This window comes from Natator depressus, chromosome 16 (assembly GCF_965152275.1).
Source record: "Natator depressus isolate rNatDep1 chromosome 16, rNatDep2.hap1, whole genome shotgun sequence".
Classification (NCBI taxonomy): domain Eukaryota; kingdom Metazoa; phylum Chordata; order Testudines; family Cheloniidae; genus Natator; species Natator depressus.
In genome coordinates this window covers 17772216-17792867 of record NC_134249.1, presented here as the reverse complement: position 1 = coordinate 17792867, position 20652 = coordinate 17772216, and the positions used below count along the sequence as shown (strand labels likewise).

The 20652-nt window shown below is 48.8% G+C and overlaps 2 protein-coding genes across 5 annotated transcripts in view; one reads left to right on the top strand and one right to left on the bottom strand.

Annotated features, from left to right (window-relative positions):
- FAM163B (family with sequence similarity 163 member B) overlaps positions 1-11264 on the top strand; it is a 64199-nt gene extending 52935 nt beyond the window's left edge. For 3 of the 4 annotated variants that reach the window (XM_074973609.1, XM_074973608.1, XM_074973607.1), the window contains 2 exons: positions 7564-7679; positions 8512-11264. In XM_074973609.1, the coding sequence (XP_074829710.1) occupies positions 7587-7679; positions 8512-8904 (486 nt within the window). In that variant the 5' untranslated portion in view covers positions 7564-7586 and the 3' untranslated portion in view covers positions 8905-11264. Of the gene's footprint in view, positions 1-1797; positions 1969-7563; positions 7680-8511 lie in introns of those variants that run through there. The other variant, XM_074973610.1, reaches the window with a different exon arrangement.
- A 772-nt stretch (positions 11265-12036) lies between these two features.
- Positions 12037-20652, bottom strand: part of ADAMTSL2 (ADAMTS like 2) — a 46701-nt gene continuing 38085 nt past the window's right edge. The window contains exons 16-19 of the mRNA XM_074973460.1: positions 18642-18812; positions 17966-18142; positions 15142-15286; positions 12037-12870 (exon numbers count right to left, since the gene is read on the bottom strand). Of these exons, the coding sequence (XP_074829561.1) occupies positions 12752-12870; positions 15142-15286; positions 17966-18142; positions 18642-18812 (612 nt within the window). The 3' untranslated portion in view covers positions 12037-12751. The remainder of the gene's footprint in view (positions 12871-15141; positions 15287-17965; positions 18143-18641; positions 18813-20652) is intronic.

Genomic DNA, 20652 nt, shown 5'->3' with positions numbered 1-20652 from the left:
AACCAGGTTTCCATGTTTGGATGCTCCCTGTCCCAAGCTCAGATGTGGGGGTGTCCAATGGAGTGGCTGGAGGAACACCACAATTCGGCTGCAGTCCACCTGATCCTGAGAGGTGCTGTAATGGCAGTAGGAACTCATCACCTCTTGGGACCTATCCCAGGTATCACAGAGCACTACTCCCTGGCCTGGGTAAGTCCTGGCTCTAGGAAGCTAACATCTACAGGACAGTTGCCATTGGACCTGCACTACCTAAAAATCTGGGCACCTGCTGAACATATGGGCTACCGAGCATTTGCCGTGAGCTTGAAGGAAGCTGTGGTGGTGTTGTCCCCCTCGGCTGAGCTGGGATAACTGACCCAAAGCAAACTCTTGTCCCCACTCACCCAGCAGGGTGAGGCAGCTGTGAGCAGCCCAGCTCACACCATGTAGCAAACCAGTGAGAGCTCAGCAGCAGAAATAGAGGTCTTGGGGTATTTAAAAGGGGCTTTTACCTTTTTAACAGGCAGGATGCTCTGAACAAGGACTAAAGACTTGACATGGTTCAAGGCTGAGACAGCTGCAGACTCTGTGGGGCCGCATTGGCCCTTGTACAGCACTTGGCTACGGTCTCCTGACAGAATGAGAAAGGAAAAAATCGGGGCGGGGGAAGAAAAGCCGCAGGACAGGTTCATTATGATGTTTTATACATGAAGAGCATGAAGCTGATTTGGACAGGGCTTCTGTCAGCTGGTCCAGCCTCCCCACTCTGCCCCCCTGCATGCAGCTTGCTTCCTGCTCCCCGGGGCTCCAGGTACCCAAAGGTTGAGTTGCGTTTTCATTACTCACATGCAGTCAGCCGTTCCAAGGTGCAGCCAGCTGGCCTGGTGCTCTGAGCTGGAGGCATGGGTGGGAGGCTGTCCAGAACCCTGGTGGGCACTGTGTGTGTGTGTGTGTGTGCGTGTGTGCATATCAGCATGTGTGTGCCAGCCTGTGTCTGTGATGCTGGGGAGGTCCACGTCCAAACCAAACAAACTCTTACTTTCTTCTCACAGCTTTTCAGTCCCGCTGTGGGGTGAGCTGAGTTATAGTTCGGGAGTGCTCAGAAATGGAGATGGGCAGCACCAGCGCTCCTGTGGAGTGTCAGAGCCTGTCACAGCTGACAGGACAGGCCCGAGTCCCACGTTAACCAAGACGATTTATCTAGGTAACAGGAAAATATTTAGCAGGGCACCCGAATGAGCAGAGTGAAGGGGAGACGCAGTTAGCTCACAGAGACACTGGATTTGCTGTCTCCAAGCCGGTCATTGGTATTAGGCCCGATATCCTGCCTGCCCCTAAACCTGCTTCAGAGGTTGCTGACCCAACCCCGTATTATAAACCTAAGAGCCAGCTCCATAGCCCCGTGGCGATAGTGGGTGTCTTTCCATCAACTTACTGGGCTTCAGATCAGACCCAGAGGCCCTAATTTTGACTCCCCAGATCTACATGTGGCTCTTTGTGAAGCAGGGGAAGGAGTGGGTCAATGCAAGGGGGTGGACTGGGGCAGGAGCAGAGAGAGGGTGCACCTGCCCCGGGCAGCGTTGCCCCCCACCAACTCCACAGTGACCCCACCGAGCCTGAGGCTTTCCAGCAGAACCCCCCATGGTGTGTATGATGGAATACACCCCTGTATTCACACCCTACACACTATTGTAATAATATTAGTACCCAGCAGAGTGGGGAGACCTGACCACCTGGAAGGGAAAACAAAGGCAGCTCAAACAGGTGAAAAAAATACCAGCAGGGAACAACCTTCCACACCAATTCTTTGTCTCCTAGTTCCCAGCTGGAAATGTTTTTGAAGAGGAGGACTGAAACTATAAAAAGAAAGGGCAGACGCCCCTCTCTCTCCTTTGCCCAGCACCTTCGTTGCAGCTAAGAAGACAAAGGGAATGGCGGTTGGACTTGGGGAGGGGTCATGACCTGAAGTGTATGGTCAGGAAGCAAGTGGTGAGAAATTTTGCTTGAATCGAATACAGTTTAAGTCAGGCACTATTTTATCTTTATTTTTCTTGTAACCATTTCTGACTTGTATGCCTCATTATTTGTACTCAAAATCTATCTCCTTGTAGTTAATAAACTTGTTTTATTGCGTCACCTAATCCCATGTGTTTAGGTTAAAGTGTGTGGGTAACTTCATTTCTCAGGATAAGCTGGTGTATATTTATTTCTTTAAAGCAATAATGAACTTAATCTTTCTGGGGTGTCTAGGAGCGGGCTGGCCAGTGCAGGACATACAGTTCTGGGGAGAAGGTCCTGGACTGGGAGTGCGTGCGGGGGGTCACCCTGCGGTATAAGCAAGGCTGGTGAAAACCAGAGTGTGACGGACAGGTTGTAGGGCCACAAACATGTGGGAGTGGCCTGCATGGTGGTGGCTGGTTGTGAGCAGTCTGGGTTGGAAGCTACAACAGCTCGTCATTGCAAGGCACCCCAGGTTGCACTGCAGGGGTGACACAGCCCCCAGTGGTCTGGATTATACCCTGGTACGTCAGAGAATGAAACACCCTCGGGGGCACTGGAGTCCGTGGCAGTGGGGCGCCACGAATAGCTGCACACATGTTGCCCATCTAAGCGCCCCACTTACTGGTGTGACAAGGTAAAGGCCACATCCAGCCGCAGGCGCTGACCTTTCTTTTTCCTGCTGGGTGCTCGACCCCCGCTCTGCCCCGATGCTCTGCCCTCACTCTGCCTCTTCCCACCCAGCTCTGCCCCCACCCGCCTGCCGCTCGCTCCTCTGCAAACCCTCTCCCCCGAGTGCCTCCCACCAGCTGCTCACTGATCAGCAGCCACCACTGTGACTGGTGTGTGCTGAGTACCCCCTGTTTTTTCCCATGGGTTCCTGGTTGGGCGTCTACCATCACATATAGGTCAAGACACATGCTGCCGTGCGTAAGCACCTAATACGGTTTCTAAGAGGTAAAGTCCAGTCCAAATCCCGTTTAAAGTCAATGATGCAAAGACGTCCCACTGACTTGGATGGATCGTGTTGGCGCCTCTGCATGCAGCCATCCATACACATGCAGGCCTCCCGTAGACATCAGTGGGGACAGGAGAGGCCCCGGTGACTATTATGTAACAGAACGCAGACACTCTGATTTCCTTCCCCAGACCTGAAGAAGAGCTCTGTGTAGCTCGGCAGCCTGCACCTTCCACCCACAGAAGATGGTCCCGTAAAAGATATTCCCTCACTCACCTTGGTGCACACGTAACAGAACTGTCATGTTGCATTTCTTGTCCCTTGAGTTTTCTCTTTTCTCCGTGTTGCTTTGAGAGAGGAAGGGAATTGGATTCAACTGGCAGGATGGCATCAGGAGCAGCTTTCCTCGTCAACCAAACAGAGGAAACACTGAGCCTCTGTTCCATGACCAGTTGCCTATTCTGCTCACACCAGTTTCTAAGTCATCTTACAAGGGACACTTTGTGGGAGGCTAGTGAGTAGCCTAGTGGAAGAAATGGGTGTTCCTGACCTGCTTTCACCTGGTGCTGGACCCGCAAGGTTGTGATAGGTGTATAAAGCAGGGCCTGGTAGCTTAGAGCTAAAATAGCCTATGCTTTAGTCCAGTGTCAGTCCAGCTCAGTAGCTTGCTCAGTATTTTACCTTTCATTGTGCCAGCCCTAAGCCATTGCAGGACTCAGGTACCTGCCATTCACACAGCGCGTGAGAGAGATCAACTCATCATTAAAAAGGATTTGTGGAAACTTTTTGAAAAAAACACCCACACACCAACGAGCGAGGGGAAAAAAGAGTGGTCAAAGGAAATTGGTGATATACTGATGTCACGCAAATATGCAGACAAGTGCCAGCGCAGGCTAAATTACAGTCTTTCCATTATTCAAAATGCAGTCAAACCTAGCCATGGCATCAAGGCCTCTCTTGGTAAAAACAGTTCCAAAGCGCTGTGAACAATATGTTCATTTGCACCACAGCAAACTATGAAACGGCCCAGGGGCATCGTGCCCCTTCCCACCCCCAGCCTGGGGCACCAAGTCTCAGCATCATTTCTCAAGGCAAAGCCACTCCCTAGAACGGGTGTTTGAATACAACCCCAGGCCTGAAACAATGTGGTATCAGAATCTGGCCTCTCTGGCATTGCTAAATGGTCGCCTCTAATATTACATGTATATAATTGTATCTTTGTATGAGTAGCGAACACACACACACACACACACACACACACACACGTTTGTGCGTGCTGGTCATGCGAAGGAAAAATTTTATATTCTATGCACAGCACATGCGCATGAATGTACACACATATATGCACTATTTATACAAAGGCCTGAGCTACATGATTTAATGCATCTATTTTTGCAAACTGAAGCTCTGCAAATGAAATGTGCTATTCCTGAGTTCATCATAGGAGAACATTTAGTAGTTCCAGTTATTTCAAATTAAAATCCACATTATTTTCATATGGAAAATAGATCCCAGGCTCGGCGGCAAACTTACACAATTCAAATGCTTTACTGTATAAAGCTCTTCCGCTCTCTCTGTACTAGAAGCTATAAATCTTAGCGCAGGCGAGAGCCCGTCACGCTAGGTAATATTGCCGTTATAGTGATGGGTACACAGGCTAGACTGTGACTTGTCTGTGGTTTCCTGCTGAGACCACGTTGGTCTAATTACAAGCCAGAAGGGTTTTTTTCCTTTTCATGGGTCCCGTCTTCTGGGTTGCTGACTAGCCCTCATTGATATTTGAAAGTGGGCCGCACCCTGCAGCACCAGGGCATCTCTTTGAGGCTTTGGCCAAGGGTGACTCTCAAAAATATATCCCCGTTTTGTATAATATAAATATAATCATATTATACATTATGCAACTATGGTTCATCATCACCATTGCCCGCTCAGCTGCTCCACCGTAGATGGAAGAGGTAGTGATGGTATCAGCAGGCAAGCATGGCTGGGACCCTGTCACTGCTGGAAAGCCAGCCAGCTCAGAGGCTGCCCTCTTGCAGGTGCCATTTGTTTGGCTCCATAAATGAAGTCCATGTGGCTGCCTTCTCCCCTGGGTCACCAGGCCAACCCATTGATGCTTTAACTTTCTCGTGTTCTTCAAGATGCCCTGCATCAGCTTGACTTACTTTCCTGCCAGTATGTTTTACACTCCACAATGAAACGGCCCAGCCCTGTAACCCTTAGTCAGCACGGTAGTGCCACTCACTAGCACTACTTGTGGGTAAGAGTTTGCAGAATCGGATCCTGAATCAGAGCACAGCTGCCATTGGCATTTTTCTGGGTGACACTCAAGATGCTTACGAAGCTCTCTGGTTTGTGTTGGCCGATGGGCAGTGCTTTACTGCAAGGTTGAGAGGTGGTTTGTTAGAGTCTTTCTTGGGGATTCTCAAAGCTCAATAATTTGCAATGGCGCTCCCAGTTATTAGTGCAAGTTATCACGGTGTGGCTGGATAATCATTATTTTGTTTTAGTAATACGCCAGCTTTTCTGTAAAGGCAGAGACGCCCCGTGCCTGCCGCTAGTGGGGGAGGGCCAGGTGAGGCTAGCCAGCTTCAGCAGTGTTACAGAGTGTGCCCGGTCTGTGTGAGCATGCTCAGTACAAGCCAAGCAGCAAATCTGGAGGGCCACATGACCCCCCCCGCCCAACGTGTCGCCTCTGTGTAACAGTCAACAACGTCCGTGCCAGTGTTATCAGGCTAGACTGTGCAACTGTTACACTGGTGCACACTTACGCAATTGTGCAGGCCTTTGGAAATTAACAGCGCGCCAGCTCTTTGGCTGAGACCTAATTCATGAGGGAACGTTTTTTTAAACACATTAGACTTAGGGGAAGATTAAAATACATTAGCCTGGACCTGAAACATATTTTTTGCTTCCTTTGCAAATGAGTCCCACGCTCTGCTGAAACGTAGTGACGCAAAGCCAAAGGCCCTGCATTTTGTTCGGCAGACCCACAGGAACGGGAAGCTTCCATTGTGTGTCTAGTGCATTTTATATTTTACGGCACTGCGATAAATGCTCTTACCTGCACGACCCCCTTGACATCAATGGCCTAACTGAGCAGAGAATGTTGCTCTTTGTCTCATTATATGGAGTTAACCAGCCCAGAGAATCAGTCGACTTTTCCCTAGGCTCCAAGTCATAGACACTTTTTTCCCACCTGTTGGCTGCAGTGACACACATTAAATCTTACATCTACTGGGTGGTTACTTTTTGCAGCCTCCCTTCATACATCTGTCAGGTGGCACTTAGCTGGACTCAGGTCGATGGGTGATACCAGCTCCATCATGTTCCACCTACTAGCTGCTGCCAAGGCAACATCACAGTGAAACAAGTAGATTTACACAGATTGGTTCCAGATGGATTTTTACAGGCCTTTGTTCCAGTTGTTTGGCTTCAGGAAAGGCAGCCTGCAGGGCTGCCCCTCAACCCTGATAATGGGCCTGATCCTGAGGCCCACCCACTAACCCCAGAAAAGTCAAATGGTCAAATCGTGCAGTTCCATTAACTTAGCTGGGAGTTTTGCTGGAGGAAAGACTTCAGGATTTACTCTACCGAGCTGTGAGTACTTAAGGGACAGCAGGCTTAAGCCTGGTGTGTGTACTGTCAGCCAGAACACAAATAAGTAGTGGGCCATGTACTTCTGTGTTAGTATTCCTTCCTACCACGCACAGGCACCAGACAGACAAACAGCTGGCTGCACAAAAGTGGGCAAAGTGGAAGACGCATTCCGGCCATGCTGGCGATCCTTTGCTAGCTTGAATCGCCAGGTAGCGCACGCATGGTCAGTGGTCTTGTGTCAAAGATGAGAGTGCAGGAAACTGTACAGAACTTGGTCTAGAGGCTTCAGATGGTGCTGTTCTCTCTGCTGGCATTTGACTTTGTTATTGCAGGAACTCTAGGTGCTTCAGCCCATTACACAGGGCTGGGTTAAGGTAATCAGGGGGCCACAGGCACAGGAGACATGGGGGGGCCCCTGTAGCCCATGCCTATGGGACCGCAGCTCAGAGACCCCCTTGGCCAAAAGCACAGCCCTGCCCCATAGCCACCCACACACCACCTGGCTCACAAAGCCAGAGGTCACATGAGCTACAGTTCAAGGAGTTTACCTCGGGCCCATAGCTCAGGGGAACACAAGTGAGCCGTGACTTGTGGCCCTTAAGTCACAGCCATGATTGAGCCTTCTCCAGCAAGTGCTAGCTGTCAACATGCCTACTTGCTGCAGTCCCTAATGGCCCGCATCCACATGGTTAAAAAAAACCCACTAGCAAATTCAGGATTAAGCAGCCTCAGCATGGACAGGCCAGGCAACGCTCGAGGGGTGACTGGCCACCGCTCAACCTGCCCCATTGGCACACTAGCACAGCGTGGGGTGGTGCTGCATGTTGGGCTCCTGCACCAAAGACAGGCATAACCCACCAGAGCTGGGGTTTCAGTCGGGCTTAGCCCCCTGCATGCCCCTGGGGCACAGTGAGTCCTGTTAGGTGCTGAGCTGCCCCCCTCCCCCTGGTTTTGCTTGGTTGCAGTAGAAATGTGGATGAGGCCACTGCCCATTCACCTTGTGTTTGAAAGTCTGTTCTGTCTTCCAGGTTGTTAATGGAGAAGAGGTCGAATGACAGCCGGGACCGTGGTCATCACAGGTGGAATATTAGCGACTGTCATTTTGCTTTGCATTATAGCGGTTCTCTGCTATTGTAGGCTTCAGGTACTCCTCGTGGGGTTGCATGTCAGCCCATGCTTCTTTGTTTCAACGTGACAGAGACCAGTTTGTACAAGGGCTGCCAGGCCGGAGAGGCAGCTGAAAAGTGAGGGGCGGGAGAAGGGAAATGAGATTGAAGGGGCTTTTGGTGAGAACCAAAGGGGACAGGAACGGCTGCTGGAGGGCGAATGGGGCTGGTCCTTGACTTTGAGGCCAAGTTCATTCCCGCTGGACTCCAGTCACTGAAGTGTTTGGAGCTACACAAGGTGCAGCGCCTCTGCAGGCTCCCTTGCAAAATTATGAACCATGAACATAGACAAGTCCCTGCCCCAGGGAGCTGACAGGCTGAGCACAGCAGGAATGAATGTGGGTTGAAGTGTTTATTGGCCCTTGTGAGTCAGGCTCTCAGCCCTTTAAGTTCTGGCCCTTCACTAAATTGGCTCAGACTTTATGTCGTGGTGGGGGGAGGGGCTCAGTTTCTAAGGTGATGGAGCCTGGCGCTGGAAAGTCCCTGTTCAGCCCTCTCTGGCCCCTCCCTTGGTAACGGAGGCTGTGCCCTACAGCGCAGTCAGTCGTGTTTTATCCAGAATACAGAGCGAGACATGGGGCCTGGGACTGAATGACCCTGAACTTTGGGAATGTCCAAAATCCAAACTCAAATCCAGCGCAGGATGTTGCAAATGGCCCATCTTTTTCTCATAGGTTGAACCAAAGCTGCCCTGAAAACGTTGGTAGGTTCCAAATCCATGTGCAAACCCATTACTGTTTAGACTGACGCAGCTGTAGGCTTGAGTTCCTTTTAAGTGATCAATGGCTTCCTGTTTCCTTGGCTTTTCAGTATTACTGCTGCAAGAAAGAGGAATCTGAAGAGGATGAGGAGGAGCCAGATTTTGCCGTGCATTCCCACATCCCTCCACTTCACAGCAACCGCAATGTAATGCTGACCAATGGGCCTTCGCTCTACTCCTCCTCCTCCTCACCCTTCAGCAAACAGCACTCCCAGTGCAGGACTGTCTGCCCCAGTTGTTCCCACTATGAGCCACCTACCTTCTTTCTGCAGCAGCCGGAAGAGATCCACAATGGAGGAGACCGGGTCAGCTACAAGACCATCAGCCAGGAAGATATTGAACTGCCGGTGAACGTGACCAACCTGCAAGCTCTGAACCCCAACCGGCTGTCAGCCATGCGAGAAGCTTTCTCGCGCAGTCGGAGCATAAGCACCGACGTCTGAGTGGCTGGAGCCCCGCACCGGTGGGCTGCCCAGCAAATGACCACTCAGCGTGAGGCTTTTTCTATGCCGTTGTGGCTTTTAACAACGGTGAAACTTTTAAAATCCATGGAAGTGTTTTAAAATGATGAATGTATTTATACAGTAGATAGGTATATAAATATATTAAATTGCTAGATAAAGGGTAAGCAAAAAAAAACAAAAAACCAGAGAGAGATGGTTGTAGAGGTTGCAGCTTGTATGGGTAGGTTTTCTAGAGCTGTACATTGAAAATGTTTTCTTTTTATACTGAGGAGATTTTGATATTGTGCATCCTTTCCTACACCTAAAAAGCCCCTCCATACCCATCACCGACAATTGCTATGGGGTAGTTTGCAATCTTAAAGGCAGGTTTCCTGCAATAGCTGACAAAGTGGAAGAGCATTGCACAGGTAAATAGGACTCGACAGCCTCCCTTTGTTGATGAAATTCACCCCCCACAGGGGACCTGCCACCAGGTCTCTGCACCGCCGACGGCCTCAAAGCAGGACCAACTGGGACTTTGTCCTGCATAGTCTTGTGCAGTTTCTCTCTAGATAGGGGTGAATGTCATAGATCAGCTTAATTTACTGGTTAGTAAATCCTAACGGTTATCCATGATCTTTCTATGAAGCCGGCGCTCTCTGTCTTCCTCTTTTTTGGTCACAAGTGCTGAAGGGAAGTGCCTTGAGGTTAAGGATGCACAACTATTGTAAAGTCTCTTCCTTTAGTGGAGGTCTCCAGAGCTGAAATGTATCAGGCATCTGGAATCTATGGAAAGTATTTTTTGAAATAGCACATGCAAGAACTTTCAGGTTTTTATGTAACGGGAGAACAGTGCACTGAGCAGGTTTGTTTTTGCAAATATTACCAAAAAACCCCAACAATGCCACACGCTCTTTCTAAACTAGGGAAATGAGGGCTAAACAGAAATAAAGAGGACATTTTATTTGTTCCGTCTGGAAATTTGTCACATTTTAGACTTAAAACAAAGCAACAGTCACATTCTCAATTACAAGTCACTGACAATGCTCAGCTAACTAGGACTGCTCATTTGCAATGGTAGCCAAGGCCATGTACGGCCCAGAACGGGGCTGCTGCACAGTCATTCATGGCCAGGGCACGGCCTCGATTAGCTGTTTCCCCGTTCCCTTCTCCTTATGTGGCTTTGCACAGAGATTGCTCTGGAAGAGGCTTTGTCCGAGTTTTCAAGGTCATGCTCACCGCAAAAAGTAAAAATGCACCATTGTTTTCTTCTGTTTTGATAATAGTTCAAACCCTGCCAAACTGTTGTAATGCTAAAAGCCAGAGACCTAGACCCCAGCGGGTCTAAACACAATCTCTGACCTGGCTTAGGTAGTTTAACATGAGGAGGAGGTGAACAGTTGCCTGTGTGCACTGAAATTAGGCTCAGGCTTGTAATTTCTTGATGCTGAGAATCCATAAGCACCAAATTCTCTGGAAGCTTTAGAGGGCAGTTGACTGCTATTTTGGCATAGTAAGGCACTTCCCTGGCTAAAGCACGACAGGGATCATTTTATTCATTTAAATAGCAAACCATCTACAATTTCTTTAGAAGAAGAAGGAAACAGCAGTGACAGAACCATATCGAAAGGTCCTTTGCAACTCACTCCCTCAAGGCTTGTTTTTCTGGTGCATACAATTTGTTCTATGAACTATCTCCTTTGTAATGGCACTGTACGTTAGTCAGGCTAAAAGCATTGCTCTGTCATTGTGGAACGACTCGTTCAGCTACAGAGCAGGGACTGGCTGCAAATAGACTCTGATGATCTCGGCACCATGCTCTGGTTCAGGTTTCTTCACTACAGACATGCTCTCGGCAAGGAAAGCGGTTGTTTATAACCACTGTATGCCGCCTAACTGGAAATTATACTTTTGACCTTGAGCTTTTTTAATTCCATGGGAGACCTTTTAAAGTACACGTCATTCTTTAGGACTTAATAGCTTAGAACATCTTGGGTTTTTTTGTCTTGGTTTGTAACAAGTTAAATATGCTGGATTTATTCCTTACTGAGCTCCCTAAGTGGGGACGCATTGCTGTAAATGTGCTCATTGGGAATGGCGTTCCGTCTTCTAAGTGGTCTGGTGTAACAGCGGCTGCTTCTACAGGTCTCTTCCGTTGTACGAGTCTTATTCAAGTTTGTTTCAAATGCATTTAGCTTTTGGATTCTTTGCATTTCCTGTAGCTGTACTTATAGCTCCATCTTTCCTCTTTTTTTCCAGTAGATCTTTGAAACTAAGCAAGCGATATCATCTGTTTCACTAAACCTTCACCTGGTGAACTGTTGTACAGGGCTTCTGGACTCACTGAGAAAAAAAAGCAAATAAAAAAAATAAACGACTCTTTGCCATGATTTCAGAGGCTGAGCTTTTTTTTATTGGCGGCGTTTGGAACCACGTTGCCTTGTGTTAATCGCGTTGTCTCCTAGAGGAGGGATTTTTCAAGAAGTGCTCCAGATTGGCCCCCTCTGCTCCCTGTCGATGTCAGTGGGAGTCTTCGCCATTGATGGCAATGGAAGCAAAGTTAAGCCAACACACAGCTATTTTGGAAACCTGCCCTATTCCTATAGCTTATCAAACATTTCTCTTTGCAAATTTATGGCTGGCAAGAAGTGACAGAAGCTATTCATAAAATCATGCCCTTCATTTATTCAGTGAGCTAGGTACAAAGTACTGCCCCAGACCTGGAAGATGCGCCATGGAGGCGACTTATCCAGAGTCGTATGATTATTACTTCTTAGTTGTATTTACCATAACGGCTAGGAGTCCCAGTCATGGCATGGTGCTGTGTGAACAGAGGACAAAAAGACAGTCCCTGCCCCGAAGAGTTTACATCCCATTGACTTCAATAGGTCTACTCCCATAGTAAAGTAAGTTTGATGCTTGTTTGCAGGATCAGGCCCTACATTTACAGTGACACCTATCCAATACCGCTTCTTCAGCACCAATATCCAGGGACAGACATACGCTAAAAATTCAAGAATAAAACTAGATACCACCATAAATATGACAATTTTATTAAAATATACATACGAGTACAAATTAATGATTATAGGGATAAAGTTCACTGTTTGTAAACAAATATATTAAAAAGAGCACGTCTTTTTTGTGATATAAAGTGCAGTTATGTTTCATTATTATATACAATATGTCAGCATTATGATTTTTATAAGGCCTATGAAACTAAAGTTTGATTATAAGATAAAATTCTCTGAAAAAGTATACACCTACATATTACAAAGGCTTTGGCTTGTGCTCATTTAGGGAATGAAATTCAGCTCCCAAACATAAAGGAAATTAAGGCTAGAAAGCAGGTTACTGGATCCTCTGCTAAGGCAAACATGATGGTGCTTTAATTTCACATGGTTGACACGTTGACGTTCTCAATTTGAAACTCGTGCAGAAAACAAAGAAAAGACCTTTTAAAACAAGTGACTGTTTGGAATTAAGAGTGAATCAAATATACAAGATTCTATGTACAGCTTTTGATAATCACATGCTACCAATGTACAGTAGTAACGAAGCTTTCATGCCAGCTTCGAAACAAAATGTTGGTGCCCTTTCCCTCCGTTATGAGGAATCAGAATAGCCGTTTTGCAGTGGTGGAAGAAAACATCCTTCCCGCAAGTCTGCGGCACATTTAACTCTTAATAATGCCAGTATGATGAGCTATCGGTAAGTGGTTAAATCAAACCCGGGAGCATCAACCTGGTGTATGTTACGTCTCCTGCCAAATGCTGGATGCTCAAAATGAGTCTACCCTTAATTCCTTCTGTCTCCAAGTGCTGAAGTCATTAAGCTAATCTCTCCACTAGGAGTGGGGAGCCCTGCAGGACCTGCAGCAGGCTTTGCTGTAATACCAGTGGCTGCAGAGATTCACTTTGATTGCCAAAGCACAGTTCGTTCCAGCTTGGTCCTGACAGCTGTCATCTAGAGAAGAGAAACACATATTGGCCCTCAGATGAGTGAGGTCAGAAGGCAACAGTATGAAAAAAGTTACAGTCTATGTTATTAGCTCATCTCTTCCCACGCTGTTTAACTCCTTGCCTCCTTGGAGGTTTTATTGCTTTACCACCAAGACCCCACTGTGCCCGGCGCAGTACAGACACGTAACATAAAGACAGTAATGTATGTGTCAAAGTACACATTTGAAATGATCAGGAGCGCAGCAGTATGATGGTAAAAACCCAGAGTGAGTGACCAGCTGAACAGCAGGAGGAGGCCCGATCCAATTCCATCGGGTGCAGCTCACATTCGCTCTCAATAAAGGGAGCTGTGGGGAATCTTGGAGCAGGTGGAAGAGTGGACAAAAGAATGGGAAACCTTCCTCCTACAATGAGGCTGCTGAGCGGAGCCAGGCCCCATCACTTAGACGGCCGGAAGGACTTGCTGGTGCACAACCATTCCACCTAATTGCTGGTTTTTTTAGCAATACTTTGCCCCTCCATGCTGCCTTCTGTCCCAGGGTCACTAAGCACCTTACAAACCTCATGACAGCGAGCAGGCATCACTTTCCCCGGGTGACAGATGGGGGAGATGGATTACCAGCGGTCACACGGCAAGTCCATGGCAGAGTCAGGCACAGAACCCAAATATGACTCCCAGGTGTGTGCTTTATCTGCAGGACTATTCTTATTCCCAAATCCTATTAGTGAATTAGAACTACATGCTCACTAACGCTCACGGTTTCTTTGAACCACCAGACTGCACTCAGATAATGAGATAGTTACAAATCCCCCAGTACATTAGGAGACCAAAATCATTAAAATAATGGCACAGCTGAAACTTACTCGAACATTAGTGGGAATTCACAGAGAAGCGCGCTACCAGAGTTAGCTTGTGCACAGATAGCTTTTGTCTTCAGGCCAGAGTTTTATTCCTCTGAAAGACACCCCTTACCGTAACATGGCCATCTGCAGGAATAGCATGTGTGAGGCCAGCTCATCCGGACACTGATGGCACCTGCCACCATTACGTGTTTGCTGGGCTGAATGCAGATTTTTTTTTCAGTTGGAAAAAATACAATATAATAATACTACTCATATATAGCTTGGGCTTCTGATTTAACTGATACCCTCTATAAAACACCCTGGCTACGAAAAAATGAAACTGGTATTTAACCAATAAACACCCGAAAACCACTGGAAACGGTGACTCGGATTGTGTTGACCTCACCCCTTTCCCAGTGCAGTTTGTTTATAAAGGGGCTGTCTCTGCACCCTAGCTCGTATCTAAGGGCTTGTCTACAGGGGTGTGAGTGTTGAAGTGTGCTAATGTGTTATGCATTAATTGGTCCATGTAGACCCTGATGGTGCACTTTAATGTAGTGTTGTTTGTATATACAAACAGAAAGTGCTGAAACCCCCCGATTATTGGCTATCTATAGTACACTCAAAAATAGCTAAAACAAGCCCCCCCACAAAATTAAATTAATAAAGCCAGAAAAACCCTATAGACAGCGCCATTTGTCAGTACATTTCAAAGCACTTTCCAAAGGTCAGTGTCATTTATCCACATTTTACAGATAGGGAAACTGAGGCACAGAGTGTTGCCATGACTTGCCCAACGTCACCCAGCAGCCCGGTGCAGAGCCAAGTCCCAGTCCTGTGCTCTGCCCAAAAAGCCAAACTGTCTCTGCTGCATCTTATTGCACAGTAGCTAGTGTTCCTCATGAATAAAGATACATGCATAGGTCTCCAATCACTGTGCAAACAATACACATACAGTGCCACTGAAAAGCAGCCATCTCTGGGGTGGAGGGCAGCTACGAGGCATATAACAAGTGCACCGAGCACTGTGTAACAATGAGGGGAAGTAACATGTTGGCCAGATTTCTGCTCTTACAAAACGTGCCACAGGAGTGGAGTGGAGGGTGTTCAGCACCTCGGAGGATCAATGCACCTGAGAAGTAGTAGTGTGAAAATGGCTTATTCCAGTTTAGCTTAAGCCCCTTCCCACACAACATAAGTGAACCGATACAAGCCACTCCTATAGCAGACTGTCTCCACAGGGGTTATACCGGTATAACTATACCTGTGTAACCATATGGGTTTAGCTTGTATACAGGTATAGTCTGTATAAATGGTAAAACTTTCCCACATAGACAAGGCCTTAGTCTAGCTCCTGTTCCTTACTGGCTTGCACTGAAAACACAGCCCCAAACCGTGTCTTGGCAAGACGATCTGGATTCTTTCTCCTCACCTGGTGGCTCAGTAGGGCAGGGCTGCAGGTCACAGGTTTGTTTACCAACAGGCTTCACAAGCGGGTCACAGCCACGAACAATATCTGTGCCCTGGTAGCACTTCACATCTCGCATTCTCACGCCAACGCCGCAGGTTTTGGTGCACTGGTGAACAGAGCGAGACAGAGATATTGTTGGCAGAGGCAGCAGGCCTCCAAGGGCTGTGCACAGAAATCCTCGACTAGAAACTGACAAGCCCTGGTTTTGGGGTGCACAGAGACTCATTGCTCCTCTTTCAGATAGAATCAAGTAACCCCGTCAGGATGAAACAGTTTTCTTTTGAATCAAACCTTTGGTGGCTGCAAAACCAATCCAAAAACCTTCCCGACTTCCCTCAGCACAGCACGGACATCCCCCCGCCACGCAGAGCCAGGCACCACTCATGTCCCACATCGGCAGCATCTAGGCCTTGCTTTGACCCTCTGCACAGGGTGAGTTTCACTCCGGGGCTGGTGTAGCCAAGGGGAGCCGCTTAGCATGCTGGGTGACACCCAGTCCCAACGTCCCAGCCCCTTAGTTTTGGGGCTTTCAGACGAAACAGGGCCCACCGTTCAGCGTGCCTAGTGCAGATGTTGCAAAGCCATCGCCACCCTGAGTACAGCCTGTCTCTGTTTACTGACGTTCGGATGCATTGTCACACTGGAATTGCAGTGGGGGCTGCTGTATTGATTCCAGACTAAACCAATGACTGGTTTTAAAAACTAAACTCATCAAGCTGTCTGGACCTCTGAAGGAAAGGGCTCTAGTATAATGATAGGGACCTGTGGTTATTGATTTGCCTTTGAAGCACCGCACACACCTACTGTGCTGTGTAAATAATGATAACGACAAAACACATCTTGCGAGGCAGGACAGAGGCTCATCTGCAGCAGCTGGGCCAGGAACCAGACCCAGCTTTTGGGGTCTGGATTCCGGCCACTGACTGCTAGACAAGAGTTTCCCTACAGCCGCCCCTGTCACGCAGTCGGAACCAGAGTCCGGTCCAGTGTTGAGTTGTCACGCAGTTAGGGAGTTGACTTGTTACACGATTTCCTGGGATATATTTAGGGATTTTGTACGTCATGCCCCAGAAATAGCCCCGGTGACGGGTGCAGCCTCATTCACCACAGGACAGGCTGTAGCAGGGCAAAGCTTCTCAGCAGTGACCCCTACCAATGTGCCTCAAGCCAGCTCTGCAAGGACCATCTTTAGGCAGAGAGATCAGCTCCTCCTCTATGCACCATTCAGGCCGTGCCCTCGCTTTGCAGAGAGGCGAGGGGGAATTCATACTAGCAGTAGCGACATGGGGACACAGATGCTCCCCACTGGGAACTGCCCCAAAACTATCGACAAACAGATAAGGTGGGTGAGATCGTATCTTTTATTGGACCAATGTCCATTGGTGGAAGGGCCACGCTTTCTCTGTGAAGCTCGAAAGCTCGCTCCTTCCTCCAACAGAAGTTGGTCCAGTTAGAGAGATTACCTCACCCACCCTCTCTCTCATCTCCTGGGACCAACATGACTGCAACGCTGCAAGCAAAACCAGCAATGCTTTCCCCACTACCACCCAGGGAAATCTTTGCCTGTTCCACTGATCCATTGGCAGAGCACACACCGGGAAGTGTTTCCCTGCTCCGAGCACCCTGTGCTGACCCCAATTCTCCTAGCCCCACTCGCTGCCAGTATCTCCCCCCTCCCTTTTACAGCCCCCCCGTCCCATTACACAATTACTGCGGCTGCCCCTGCAGACTAAGCCAGACTCCTACAAGCGATTGCAAAAATAAAATAACCCGAACCCAAACACTTCCTTTCACTGCTGTTCTCCAAAAGCACAGCAAGTACTGATTATACCCTGGCAGGGCCGGCACTCTGCCCCGAGCTGCTAAGACAACAAAAGGCTGCCTTGGCACCCGTAGCCAACTCCTAATCAGCTCTTGGCAAGCGCACCACACCTCGCTGGCTGATCCATCGCCGGCTGTGCCATGTGAGCTAAACTGGAACAGTTCATTTTGTGCGCCGTCTTCCTAAGGGCATTTACATCTAGTGAGCAGGCTTTGCCGTGCCAGACAGAGCAGGGAAAGGATCTGGCTCTTTCGTAGTGGGGGTAGGGCTGGGAGAGGGGGCGAGTTTTCCAAGGATTGCTGTGTTGATGAGGTGTCACTCATTCACAGTGCACATATTAAACAGTCTTGCAAAGGAATGGGACTCCCCTCACCCCCACATCTTTACAGAGAGGGTGGATGTAGCGCTCATGAAAGGCTCCAGATTGACAGCCCTGGAGATTGGCGTCCTATGAACATAACAGCCATGTGATCAAACCCACTGGGCCATCGGCAGAGTGAGCGTTTGAAAACATTTTAGCACTCCAGAAACAGCAGTTTCCATGCTCTCTGCACAGGAAGGGCCACATCGGTGGAGGAAACGATCGCCTCTTCCCCCGGTCAGGAAAGGCGCTGGGCTCTGCTGAGGTTTCCCACCAGAGTGCCCATTAGGAATGATGTTACTGAGAGCTCGGCTACTGCTTCCCAGCTGCAGAGCTCATGGCACTTTACGAAGGTGCACAAGTACCACTGTCCTCATTTTACTGATTGGGGAAATAACCTGCCTAAGCTAAGGCAGAAGAGGCAGGAACAGAACCCAGGTCTCTTGACTCATAATCTGGTGCCCTGTCCACTGGACTCTCCTACTTCTCACCAGGATGCTGCTGCCTCCTATCTATTAGTCCCCTGCTCTAATCAGAGCACCTGCTGCCCCAGAACACACCCTAGACCTCAGCAATCCCAGTTCCTACAGGCTGCACCTTACCTCAGACCAGGGAGTCGTGTACCACTTGAAACAAGGCCGCTCAAAGCAGGTGGTTTCTTCTATGGGTTTCTTGGTGACGTCACAGTCGGTGGGGTTCCGTGTTTTGATTTTCCCGTTGACAATCTCCAGGCACAACACGATCCTCTTCTTCACGCCCCGGCCGCATGTGGTGTTGCACTGCCAAGGACGGAAGCCAGACAGAGAGAGAGCCCAAAATGAAGCGTCGGAGAGATGCCCTATGTAGTGTGACCTCAGGCAGAAAAGCTTGGGCTGGTCTCACTCTTGGCCTCCAAGGGACCGAGTTCTCCTTGTGCTGCTCCACAGGCATATTCCCCACAGCCGCAAGGAAAACACCCCCAAATGGCCACCAGTCTGTCCAGGATCCCACGCAGGCCCTCCACCACCCACTGCCAACACCACAGGGGAGCAGGGGGTCACACCAGTGACCTCCCAAAGTCCTAGCAATGAGGCACTTGAGATCTCTAGCATTATCCCCTTTTGGGGAGCCTGAGGCCCAGACAGGGGACATAATTCATAGCAGGTCAAAGTGGGGAACAGACCCAGGAGTCAAGACCCCCTTCAGCACCCTCCCTCCTGAGGCTCATTCCCTCATATGAACGGGACGGCCGCATCCATCGGTTGGAACAGGCAAATCTCGAGGTGGGTTGGCTCTTACCCGTTCCCAGTCCTGTGCCAGCCAATGGGAAGGGCAGTTCTTGTCCCCGCAGGGGTGGATAGCAAGCGGCTTGGTCTCCAGGTTGCACTGGGACTCTGGCACCACACGGCCATCGCTGGTTTTACAGTACACATGCCTGATCATCCTCCCCTGCCCGCAGCTGCCACTGCACTGAAACAAAAAGAGCAGAGAGGTGCTGGTGAGTAATGGGAGGGTACAAACACCCCACATTCCTGCGAGCAGCCCCATGCCTCCCCGATCCCTTCTTCAAACACATGGCTGTTGGGAAGCCCTCCATGAGACCCTCATCGTGATGGGCCCATAGCGGAATGGGTGGGATTCCTGTGTGTCTCAATCTGACTTCAGGTGTAAATCCCTTGGGGCGGGGACCATGTGTGTGTGTTTTTGACTGGGCAAACTCAGCTGCATTATGGGCAGCTCTTAACAATATGGAATGAGTTACCCCAGGCTAACTAGGAACTGACCCAACCCTGGAATTTTACTAAGCCTCACAAATTGCTGCGGTCTTTGTTCCTCCCAGCACGTTTTGAAAGTCAGTGACCCTTTAAGGTCACAAGTTGAGCACCCAAAACAAACAAAAAAAATCACACCATCTTGGCCAAAGAGATTAGGTGACTTGCCCATGGTCACACAGGGGGTCTGTGGCAGAGCCAGCTATTGGACCCAGAGACCCAGCCCAGAGCCTTAACCACAAGACCATCCTTCCTTACAAAACCAATCCCCTGCATTGATTGCTGGTGATCTCAGCCAAAAAACAACATATGCCCCCGAGTTAGGGGCCCCCATATATTATGGTGGTAGCCATTTATTTTTAAACGTAAGGACATTGATGGCATATGACCATGATGAGCCCATGAGCTGGCCCTTGCCACCCATGCTCACAGAGCAGCACACAATGGGACTAGTCAGGAAGCAAGGCAGACTATGGCACAAAATGAGGGACCTGGTTGCCAATGCATCCCTGGCAAATGGAGTTTGGTCACCCCTAAACTCAAGTCTCACTGGCAGGGGAGAGGATATAAGGGGCATATAGAAAGCCCAGTGTTTTGCCTGCATTAGAGGAAACAGGTGGCAGCTTTCAAAGAGACCATGAAAAATAAGGTAAATGGTTATAAATATAGCCCCTGGATTTAAATAAAAGGAACCCCCCCCATAGGTATTGTCTTGAGCTATATTTTAAACACCGAGCGTTCCCATGTGCTTTTGTTGCGGTTCTTTAAGGAGATGCGCTACATCTCACAGTGCAGCCCGTCGCCATGGAGACCACTTATTTTTAGACAATGCCAATGAATCAAAATCCATGTAAAAATAGCTCGGGAACAAACACACAGTACCTTTTTTTTTAAGAAAGTTTTTTTCTGGGGGATAGGGTGGAGGGTTGTTTTGAATCGCATGAACTTTGGCAATAGTCAAGCAAAGATTATACCCAAGGCTAAGAGACCCTGTCACCTTCATGCACAGGATGGTAAATGCTAAAGTCCTCTAACAGTCAAATCACAGGGAACTTTGCCTGAGGAAGAACCAAGCAAGGAATTTCACGATCGGATCCATCTGCATGGGGAGACCTCTTTGCTGCAGCCGGCAAAACAAGGGTGTGATCCTTCGAGATGCTCTTTAACCTGAGCCTGCATCAAACCGCTCCTAAACTAAGAGGAAGTTTGGTGCTGGTTCCAGATCTGAATCAGAACTTTGCAGAGGGACCACCTCCAGTTTTAACGATGGGCCTCACTTGTGCATGGAGGTGGCGGACGTCTCGGCAGTGGACCCCCTAACTTAACTGGAAAAATCACATCAAAGCTATGGAAAGGTCTGGGGCGGAGAGAAAGCAAAAACAGGCACAATGAGCCTTGAATCTGTGGATCAAATTTTCAGCTAGCTACAAGCCATGCTCCAAGTTTGTACATCCACTTTTGCACACCCAACTGACTGTAAACTCAAAAGAGGCCCATGCTTTTCTGCACTTGTACACTGGAGATTCCTGCACCCCAGG